The 11,876-nt window shown below is 49.8% G+C and overlaps 1 protein-coding gene across 1 annotated transcript; it reads left to right on the top strand.

Moving 5' to 3' along the window:
* The first annotated feature begins 202 nt into the window (after positions 1–202).
* LOC120990595 (cornifelin-like) lies at positions 203–5,253 on the top strand. Its single transcript, XM_040419518.1, has 3 exons — positions 203–320; positions 3,875–4,032; positions 5,101–5,253. The coding sequence occupies exons 1-3, from the start codon at positions 203–205 to the stop codon at positions 5,251–5,253; spliced, it is 429 nt and encodes a 142-aa protein (XP_040275452.1).
* Positions 5,254–11,876: the final 6,623 nt, after the last annotated feature.

The raw sequence follows: 11,876 nt of genomic DNA, 5'->3' as shown, positions 1-11,876 counted from the left end.
GAATTGGTGGATCTGTGAATTTTGTGAGGAGGAAATGATGATGCACATGCCAGAAAAATGTCCATACTTTACGGGATGGGGAGGGGGCACTTACTTTTCTAGACGACTGTGCTACAGATTCCAGTAACATTTGCTGGTGTTTGCTGACAGGGGGCAGCACTGAGCTCCCGCCTCATACATATATATTCTATCTTTACAGATCATGCAGAGCGTGTCCATCCAGCCAGCGCCGGTCCCCCATATGGTGACAACAGTCACTCAAATGTCCAGAAATGACTGGAGCTCAGGAATCTGTGACTGCTGTGAGGACATGGGGATATGTAAGTGATGGCTTAAAGGGGAACATCAGACACAGTGTATACCCCTCCCCCATACAGCATCATAAGCCATGATATTACCTGTGCCAGACGTGACAATCAGACATGAGGTCCACACCCCTTATACTACAGGAACATCTATTACTACTGACAACCTGCCTGTATATCCTGTCTGAGAGGTTGTCACAGCCCCGCCCCCTGCTGATGACATCACTGATATAATGACATGTGATCAGACATGAGGTCCACACCTTATACTACAGGAACATCTATTACTGCTGACAACCTGCCTGTATATCCTGTCTGAGAGGTAGTCACAGCCCCGCCCCCTGCTGATGACATTACTGATATAATGACATGTGATCAGACATGAGATCACACACCTTATACTACAGGAACATCTATTACTGCTGACAACCTGCCTGTATATCCTGTCTGAGAGGTAGTCACAGCCCCGCCCCCTGCTGATGACATCATTGATATAATGACATGTGATCAGACATGAGATCACACACCTTATACTACAGGAACATCTATTACTGCTGACAACCTGCCTGTATATCCTGTCTGAGAGGTAGTCACAGCCCCGCCCCCTGCTGATGACATCACTGATATAATGACATGTGATCAGACATGAGATCCACACACCTTATACTACAGGAACATCTATTACTGCTGACAACCTGCCTGTATATCCTGTCTGAGAGGTTGTCACAGCCCCGCCCCCTGCTGATGACATCACTGATATAATGACCTGTGATCAGACATGAGATCACACACCTTATACTACAGGATCATCTATTACTGCTGACAACCTGCCTGTATATCCTGTCTGAGAGGTAGTCACAGTCCCGCCCCCTGCTGATGACATCACTGATATAATGACATGTGATCAGACACGAGATCACACACCTTATACTACAGGAACATCTATTACTGCTGACAACCTGCCTGTATATCCTGTCTGAGAGGTAGTCACAGCCCTGCCCCCTGCTGATGACATCACTGATATAATGACATGTGATCAGACACGAGATCACACACCTTATACTACAGGAACATCTATTACTGCTGACAACCTGCCTGTATATCCTGTCTGAGAGGTAGTCACAGCCCCGCCCCCTGCTGATGACATCACTGATATAATGACATGTGATCAGACATGAGATCACACACCTTATACTACAGGAACATCTATTACTGCTGACAACCTGCCTGTATATCATGTCTGAGAGGTAGTCACAGCCCCGCCCCCTGCTGATGACATCACTGATATAATGACATGTGATCAGACATGAGATCACACACCTTATACTACAGGAACATCTATTACTGCTGACAACCTGCCTGTATATCCTGTGTGAGAGGTAGTCACAGCCCCGCCCCCTGCTGATGACATCACTGATATAATGACATGTGATCAGACACGAGATCACACACCTTATACTACAGGAACATCTATTACTGCTGACAACCTGCCTGTATATCCTGTCTGAGAGGTAGTCACAGCCCCGCCCCCTGCTGATGACATCACTGATATAATGACATGTGATCAGACATGAGATCACACACCTTATACTACAGGAACATCTATTACTGCTGACAACCTGCCTGTATATCATGTCTGAGAGGTAGTCACAGCCCCGCCCCCTGCTGATGACATCACTGATATAATGACATGTGATCAGACATGAGATCACACACCTTATACTACAGGAACATCTATTACTGCTGACAACCTGCCTGTGTATCCTGTCTGAGAGGTAGTCACAGCCCCGCCCCCTGCTGATGACATCACTGATATAATGACATGTGATCAGACATGAGATCACACACCTTATACTACAGGAACATCTATTACTACTGACAACCTGCCTGTATATCCTGTCTGAGAGGTTGTCACAGCCCCGCCCCCTGCTGATGACATCACTGATATAATGACATGTGATCAGACATGAGATCACACACCTTATACTACAGGAACATCTATTACTGCTGACAACCTGCCTGTGTATCATGTCTGAGAGGTAGTCACAGCCCCGCCCCCTGCTGATGACATCACTGATATAATGACATGTGATCAGACATGAGATCACACACCTTATACTACAGGAACATCTATTACTGCTGACAACCTGCCTGTATATCCTGTCTGAGAGGTAGTCACAGCCCCGCCCCCTGCTGATGACATCACTGATATAATGACATGTGATCAGACATGAGATCACACACCTTATACTACAGGAACATCTATTACTGCTGACAACCTGCCTGTATATCCTGTCTGAGAGGTAGTCACAGCCCCGCCCCCTGCTGATGACATCACTGATATAATGACATGTGATCAGACATGAGATCACACCCCTTATACTACAGGAACATCTATTACTGCTGACAACCTGCCTGTGTATCCTGTCTGAGAGGTAGTCACAGCCCCGCCCCCTGCTGATGACATCACTGATATAATGACATGTGATCAGACATGAGATCACACCCCTTATACTACAGGAACATCTATTACTGCTGACAACCTGCCTGTATATCCTGTCTGAGAGGTAGTCACAGCCCCGCCCCCTGCTGATGACATCACTGATATAATGACATGTGATCAGACATGAGATCACACCCCTTATACTACAGGAACATCTATTACTGCTGACAACCTGCCTGTATATCCTGTCTGAGAGGTAGTCACAGCCCCGCCCCCTGCTGATGACATCACTGATATAATGTCATGTGATCAGACATGAGATCACACACCTTATACTACAGGAACATCTATTACTGCTGACAACCTGCCTGTATATCCTGTCTGAGAGGTAGTCACAGCCCCGCCCCCTGCTGATGACATCACTGATATAATGACATGTGATCAGACATGAGATCACACACCTTATACTACAGAAACATCTATTACTGCTGACAACCTGCCTGTATATCCTGTCTGAGAGGTAGTCACAGCCCCGCCCCCTGCTGATGACATCACTGATATAATGACATGTGATCAGACATGAGATCACACACCTTATACTACAGGAACATCTATTACTGCTGACAACCTGCCTGTATATCCTGTCTGAGAGGTAGTCACAGCCCCGCCCCCTGCTGATGACATCACTGATATAATGACATGTGATCAGACATGAGATCCACACACCTTATACTACAGGAACATCTATTACTGCTGACAACCTGCCTGTATATCCTGTCTGAGAGGTTGTCACAGCCCCGCCCCCTGCTGATGACATCACTGATATAATGACATGTGATCAGACATGAGATCACACACCTTATACTACAGGAACATCTAATACTGCTGACAACCTGCCTGTATATCCTGTCTGAGAGGTAGTCACAGCCCCGCCCCCTGCTGATGACATCACTGATATAATGACATGTGATCAGACATGAGATCACACACCTTATACTACAGGAACATCTATTACTGCTGACAACCTGCCTGTGTATCATGCTGAGAGGTAGTCACAGCCCCGCCCCTTGTTGATGATGGTGGTGTTGTAGATGTAGTATAACCCCTGTCCTCCTCCTGTCTACAGGCTGCTTAGCGTTCTGGTGCTTCCCCTGCTTCCAGTGTTCCACGGTGAATGATTTCGGGGAGTGCCTGTGCCTCCCGCTCCTCGAGCACATGAGCAGTGACTTCCCCATTATCTCCCTCGCAATGAGGACGGCCGTCCGAGAGCGCCATAAGATCCCGGTATGTATCCGCATGTCCTGGTTGGGAGTTTGTGACCATTAAAGGGATCCTCTCACCTCAGCAGGCGGTAACACCAGGCCCTTCCTAATGTCTTGTGATTCTCCATATTGCCTCCTTCGCTGGCTGGATTCATCACATTAAAGGCTCATTCAGACGGTCGTAGCGTTTTGCGGAGCGCACACGGCCGGCACTATGACGGAGATGACTATTCTTGTCTGCGGACTCGCTCTATCTTCCTTGCGGGGCCCCGGAACGGAACATGAAGTGCTGTCCACATCTTTTGTGCCCCCATTGAAACATTGAATGGGTCCGCTCCCGTTCTGCAAAATTGTGGACCCAATCATACGGTCATCTGAATGAGCCCTTAACACTGCTCGTTTCCATGGTTACGACCACCCTGTAATCCATCAGTGGTGGTCGTGCTTGCACAATATAGGGGAAAGTCTGGTGGCCCGGACCGTGGGAGCGCACATAGGACGGCGCTTTATTCTAAATTGTGCAAGCACGTCCACCACTGATGGATTGCAGGGTGGTCGTAACTAGAGGTGAGCGAATTTCAGCTTTGTTTACTGGTAAAAGGTGAATTGCGCTCTGGATTCCGTTACCACGGACCAGAATGTATAACGGAACGCCTTTAGAGGACTCCAGCATAGCGGAAACAGGACGGATCCGTTTTGCAGCCCATAGACTTCTATTATGACGGAATGGATAACGGAATGCATAACGCAATTCACCTTTTACCAGTAAACGAAGCGCGAACGAATTTCAAAATATGAAATTTGCTCATCTCTAGTCGTAACCATGGAAACAAGCAGTGTATAATGTGATGGAAAAAATGAATCCAGCCAGCAAAGGAGGCAACATGGAGAATCCCAATACACTAGTAAGTGCCGGGTATTAACTGCATCTGAAGTGAGAGGACCCCTTTAAGTCAGGTGACCCTTCGGTGCCCAGTGGCAGCCGCCACCCGGCCTGTCTGAGGGCAGTGTGTACTGTACAGTAAGACGAGCCCCTCCTCCGCTCATCTACTGGACGCAGGGTGACCAGTGACTTCTCCTCTCCACACAGGGCTCCATCTTCAGTGACTGCTGCACGGTCTGCTGGTGCTTGTCCTGCTCCTGGTGCCAGATGGCTCGTGAGATCAAGACACGCAGGAAGCTGGTCACCTTCATGACAGCCCACACCACGCCTGCCCCCATGATGTACACGAACAAACCATAGGATGTACCCCCCATGTAGAGCCGTAGGATGTACCCCCCATATGTAGAGCCGTAGGATGTACCCCCCATATGTAGAGCCGTAGGATGTACCCCCCGTATGTAGAGCCGTAGGCTGTACCCCCCATATGTAGAGCTGTAGGATGTACCCCCCATATGTAGAGCTGTAGGATGTACCCTCCATATGTAGAGCTGTAGGATGTACCCCTCATATGTAGAGCTGTAGGATGTACCCCTCATATGTAGAGCTGTAGGATGTACCCCCCATATGTAGAGCTGTAGGATGTACCCTCCATATGTAGAGCTGTAGGATGTACCCCTCATATGTAGAGCTGTAGGATGTACCCCTCATATGTAGAGCTGTAGGATGTACCCCTCATATGTAGAGCTGTAGGATGTACCCCCCATATGTAGAGCTGTAGGATGTACCCCCCGTATGTAGAGCCGTAGGCTGTACCCCCCATATGTAGAGCCGTAGGCTGTACCCCCCATATGTAGAGCCGTAGGATGTACCCCCCATATGTAGAGCTGTAGGATGTACCCCCCATATGTAGAGCTGTAGGATGTACCCCTCATATGTAGAGCTGTAGGATGTACCCCTCATATGTAGAGCTGTAGGATGTACCCCTCATATGTAGAGCTGTAGGATGTAGCCCTCAGATGTAGAGCTGTAGGATGTACCCCTCATATGTAGAGCTGTAGGATGTACCCCTCATATGTAGAGCCGTAGGATGTACCCCCCATATGTAGAGCCGTAGGATGTACCCTCCATATGTAGAGCCGTAGGATGTACCCCCCATATGTAGAGCCGTAGGATGTACCCCCCATATGTAGAGCTGTAGGATGTACCCCTCATATGTAGAGCTGTAGGATGTACCCTCCATATGTAGAGCTGTAGGATGTACCCCTCATATGTAGAGCTGTAGGATGTACCCCTCATATGTAGAGCTGTAGGATGTACCCCTCATATGTAGAGCCGTAGGATGTACCCCCCATATGTAGAGCTGTAGGATGTACCCCTTATATGTAGAGCTGTAGGATGTACCCCTCATATGTAGAGCTGTAGGATGTACCCCTCATATGTAGAGCCGTAGGATGTACCCCCCATATGTAGAGCCGTAGGATGTACCCTCCATATGTAGAGCCGTAGGATGTACCCCCCATATGTAGAGCTGTAGGATGTACCCCCCATATGTAGAGCTGTAGGATGTACCCCCCATATGTAGAGCTGTAGGATGTACCCCCCATATGTAGAGCTGTAGGATGTACCCCTCAGATGTAGAGCTGTAGGATGTACCCCCCATATGTAGAGCTGTAGGATGTACCCCCCATATGTAGAGCTGTAGGATGTACCCTCCATATGTAGAGCTGTAGGATGTAACCCCCATATGTAGAGCTGTAGGATGTACCCCCCATATGTAGAGCTGTAGGATGTACCCCCCATATGTAGAGCTGTAGGATGTACCCCCCATATGTAGAGCTGTAGGATGTACCCTCCATATGTAGAGCCGTAGGATGTACCCCCCATATGTAGAGCCGTAGGATGTACCCCCCATATGTAGAGCCGTAGGATGTACCCCCCAAATGTAGAGCCGTAGGATGTACCCCCCATATGTAGAGCTGTAGGATGTACCCCCCATATGTAGAGCTGTAGGATGTACCCCACATATGTAGAGCTGTAGGATGTACCCCCCATATGTAGAGCTGTAGGATGTACCCCCCATATGTAGAGCCGTAGGATGTACCCCCCATATGTAGAGCTGTAGGACTGCACTATATACATATATATATACATCCAGGTGGGATCTTCCTGTACAAATAAAGTGAGGTGGTTTTCTCAGTGTGATTTGATTCCATGATCTGCAGGAGTTCAGTCTCCAAAATCTCAGCCTGTCCAATGACGACCCAAGACCAAACCAACAAAGATAAGATGGTGATGGACACGTTACGTTCTAGATACATCTACCACCGGCTGGGAATTCCACCATACACCTTGGGTTCCTCCGTCGTCCAGTCTCGGGTCTGTTCTGGCTTCTCCATGGTTCTTGGATTTGCTCTCCTATCTTTAGCCCATCGTCTTTTTTATCTCTTCCACCATTACTGCCCTTCCCTACCATGTGTAACGCCCCAGAGAGACATTACCACCTTTCACACCTCACCACTATCTTCTATGGTTGATTTAATGCAGGGCCGTCCTTAATATTGATTGGACCCTGGGCGAGAATTTACTTGGGCCCCCTGGATCCCCCCCCCCCCCCCCCCCCGCACTTTGCAGTACTTGCTATACAGCAGCACTTACCTGTCACGTCCAGAGCCTCCAGGTGACGTCTCCTCTCTGTCATCGACTTCTCTCAGCTGCCTCGTCTTTGCAGAGTGTGACACACGGACATCTTAGCCTCCTCACATTCTATCATTATCCCCCAACTGGAGTCCCCACAGTGTTATCCTGCTGCTCGCTGTGCCCCCCCCCCCCCTCCCCAGGGGTGTAGCTATAGGGGGTGCAGAGGTAGCAGTCGCTACCGGGCCCAGGAGCATGAAGGGGCCCAAAGACACTTGTGCCGCATAAGACACACAAAGCACTGAGGGAAGGGGGGCCCCAAGCTGAACTCTTGCACCGGAGCCCATGAGCCTTTAGTTACGCCCCTGCCCCCCCCCCCCCAATACCCCCAAATACTATCCTGAAGAAACATTACTGCCCCCCATAGTAATAGTGCTCCTCATAGTCCCACCAATAGTAATTCCCTTCTAGAATGCCCTCATTAGTAACACTGCCCCAACCGTGATAATGCTCCTCAACAATGCCCCCATTATTAGAAGAGCCCTCCCATATTAATAATACCCTCACAGAGCCCCCCCCCCCAGTAGAAATAAGGCCCCCTATTGTTCCCCCAGTGGTAATAAAGCTCCCTACAGACCCCTCAGTAGTAATAAGGCCCCCATAGAGCGCTTAGCAGAAATATGGCGGATCTATAAGACCCTCCTATAGAGCCCCCAGTAGTAATAAGACCACCTATAATGTCCCCTGGATCTGCAGTGCCCCCTGCAGTTATAATCCTCCCTCCGCCATACAGTCCCATGTAAATAACATCACCTCCTCCCCAGCCACCTCCAACGCACAGTCCCATGTAAACATCACCCCCTAAGGCTTCTTTCACACTTGCGTTCGTGCGGATCTGTCGTGTACTTGTACCGATAATACAAATGAATGCATCCGTTCAGGACCGATCCGTTTGTATTAGATTTGAATTTCTAAGTCCCAATACGGATCCGTCCTGACTTACATTGAAAGTCAATGGGGGACGGATCCGTATTTTGTGTCAATGCAAAGGGATCCGTCCCCATTTACTTACATTGTAAGTCAGGACGGATCCGTTTGGCTCCGCAAGGCCATGCGGACACAAAAACGCTGCTTGCAGCATTTTGGGGTCCGCCTCCAAAACGGAACGGGGGGCCGTACAGAGCCGAACGAATGCATTCTGAATGGATCCGCATCCATTCAGAAAGCATTGGGGTTAAACTGATGCATTTGGGGCTGCTTGCGACTGAGAGCCTTGAAACGGACCTCACAAGCGGATCCCCAAACGCAAGTGTGAACGTAACCTAAACATTAAGTCCCATGTACATAAACACCGTCCACTTTCAACATACAGTCCCATGTAAATAACATCTCTCCCTCCCCCAGCCACCTCAAGCACACAGTTCCATGTCAATAACATCCCTCCCTTCAGCCCTAACATACATCCTAGTTAAATAACTACAACTCCCAGCATTGCTCTGCCTCTCCCTTCACTTACCTCTCCTCATATACAGACATCAGCATTAGGCTCCTTCTCCTCTTCACTCCGGTCCAATCCTGCACTGGTCACATGATGGTGACATCATCCAGGTCATCCTATCACAGCCTGTTTTGCTGATCACATGACCTTCACCTCTTCCCAGACAGTGTATATTAGATTCAATTGTATTGCCGTTCTGTGTACGGCAATACAGTTGTATCTAGCAGGCAGGCAGGACATTCGGGGCCTGGGACAAAACATCAGGGGCCCAGGCCCCGAATGTTTTAACCTAGTGACGCAGTCACTAATGAATGGGAGTCGGGAAACGGAGCTCCCTTGGGCCCCCAGGAGCAACTGGGCCCGGGGCAGCTGCCCCTTTTGCCCTGCGGCAAAGACGGCCCTGATTTAATGTCATCAGGTGTATTTATTTCCAGGTCCTGCACATTGTGTATTTGTACTTCTGATTTTGTGACTGTTAACATGTAATGTACCTGGTTCACCAGCAGATGGCGGCAACAATGGCAGAGCTATCCTACCTAGAGTGGAACCCTTCTTCCATTCTAGCTCTCTCTCTAGAGAGGGAGGAGTTTAGTTAGTGAGGAGTTAGTACCCCCTCTAAAGGGAAGGAAGCAGGTCCTCGTCCCTGCTGGACGAGCCCTGCCAGAGCCAGTCAGGGTACCTTCAGCTCTGCTGGACAGAGAGGCCAAAGCTGCAAACCTCACAAGCCAGGAGTAAAGTGCCCTGGTACACAATCTAAAGACAGACCAGACTACAGAAAGTAAAGTTCATCAGAAAGGAAAAGTTTATATTTAAAGAGCAAACGATGTAGCAGAGCTGAGTGTGTTTGCCTGCCAGAATTTATGCTAAAGCCTGCTGGTAACCAAGACCAAGCCTGTGAATCGTTTTAAAGAAAGTGTATTCAAGTAAAGTTCCTGTTCAACTAAATACAAGGTCTGGACTCAATTCATTTCATCGTCCCCTTCATCAACTATCCCTTGCTCTGTTTCGCACAGCAACACCTGGGGTTCCAGCGTATCCAGGTAGGAGCACCGTGACACGAGCAACACCATTAAGGAACATTATAGGCCACCCTACACCACTCTGGCATTCCTACACTGGGTACCACCATCTACAGTATTACTAAAAGGGGCCCTGTGTCCTTGTTGCTTCAATGCAACTTGCGTCACGACAAAACCATAGACTTTATTTTCCCTCTTAAAGGGACCCCAACTGGCGGCGTTCCCCCGCCCTTGGGCTGCACATGGAAGCAGGGGAAGTGACTGCTATGGGGTCCAAACTCAGGAAGGGGCCCAGGAGGAAGACAAATGGATTTATCTTCAGAGCGCAGGGAGCGGTGAGTATGGTGCTGCTAGTCATCACACTGGTATTACTCACCACTCCCTGATCTTCTTCTCCTGGCAGCGCACAACTTCAGGACGTAGTGTTTGGAGGAGTGAGTGCACTATGACCAGATGCTGCGCCATATCACGTCACAGCTCCGTGAAGAGCGGAGGCGTCCGCAGGAGAAGAGAGTTATTTATTTTTTTTTGGGTCCAGCCTGAGGTCTGCATAAGGGGGATGGAGGGAGGGCCCCATTCAAATATTTGCTGTGGGGCCCAGTCAGTTCTAGTCACACCACTGTCTACAAGAATCCTCTAAGCAGCTCCTGAGAGGAGTAGTAGTTCTCTGCGGCTGTACATTGTGCTTCCATCATCTGCAGGTGTTCCGGTCCCTCACATTGTTGTCACTATGTATAGACCTGTCTACGGTCGGCGGTAGAACCTGTCACACGACTTGTCTTTGCTGTGGCTTATGAACTTATGAACTCGAGCTCAGAAATTCCCATGATGTAGTTTCATTTCCTTGTGTAAGATGCCTTAGGGCACATCTCATAGAACAGGATGAGTGGAGGGCACAGGGTCACCCATCAGAGAGGCCCCATAGAGGACTGGGATGGTCAGCGATGGTGGTGCTCCATGTGTCCACTGGATCGATGACATCACACCCTCGGACGCACTGCACAAGCCCCTACACCCTGGCTGTGGTGACGCCCACCTTGGGTAAATGCTGGATGAAACCTCCGAGGTGAGGGTCACGGAGGAGGAAGTGGCGACCTTTCTATTACAAGTGACATCACACTATACAGCCCCACACAACAGGATTACATCATAGTGACCATAGGGTCACTACACAAAGGTCACCCCCTGCCCCCCGCAGACTGGGTGAGAACTGGCCTGTAGTGGCTGACGTCATGGAGGGCAGAACATCAAATACCCAGAAGACAAACGGAGCGGCCACACCTGTGGCACAGGGAGCGGCAGACCAAAGACAGGACCGGGTTGGGGACGCCCCAGGGCACCTATGTGTGTGAGAGAAGAAGGGGAGCAGCTAATGACACTGCCACGTGTATGGGTGACAGAGGGGGTCCGAGCAGTGATGGTTGGGGTCCAGGACAATGAGACGCCGACACTCGGGGTGCGGGATGATGACGCCGACACTCGGGGTGCGGGATGATGACGCCGACACTCGGGGTGCAGGATGATGACGCCGACACTCGGGGTGCAGGATGATGACGCCGACACTCGGGGTGCAGGATGATGACGCCGACACTCGGGGTGCAGGATGATGACGCCGACACTCGGGGTACAGGATGATGACGCCGACACTCGGGGTACAGGATGATGACGCCGACACTCGGGGTACAGGATGATGACGCCGACACTCGGGGTACAGGATAATGACAATGACACTCGGGGTACAGGATAAAGACACTGACACTTGGGGTACAGGATAAAGACACTGACACTTGGGGTACTGGATAATGACACTGACACTTGGGGTACTGGATAAT

The sequence above is a fragment of the Bufo bufo genome, chromosome 1 (genome assembly GCF_905171765.1).
Source record: "Bufo bufo chromosome 1, aBufBuf1.1, whole genome shotgun sequence".
Taxonomy (NCBI): Eukaryota; Metazoa; Chordata; class Amphibia; order Anura; family Bufonidae; genus Bufo; species Bufo bufo.
This window is presented reverse-complemented; position numbering and strand designations above follow the sequence as displayed.

What these genes read in the sequence shown, in the direction of transcription:
- LOC120990595 (XM_040419518.1), top strand. Translation starts at nt 203, where the DNA reads ATGCAGAGCGTGTCCATCCAGCCAGCGCCGGTCCCCCATATGGTGACA. An exon ending in CTGTGAGGACATGGGGATAT is followed by an intron (nt 321 to 3,874) that starts GTAAGTGATGGC and finishes TCCTGTCTACAG; the next exon opens with GCTGCTTAGCGTTCTGGTGC. An exon ending in GAGAGCGCCATAAGATCCCG is followed by an intron (nt 4,033 to 5,100) that starts GTATGTATCCGC and finishes CTCTCCACACAG; the next exon opens with GGCTCCATCTTCAGTGACTG.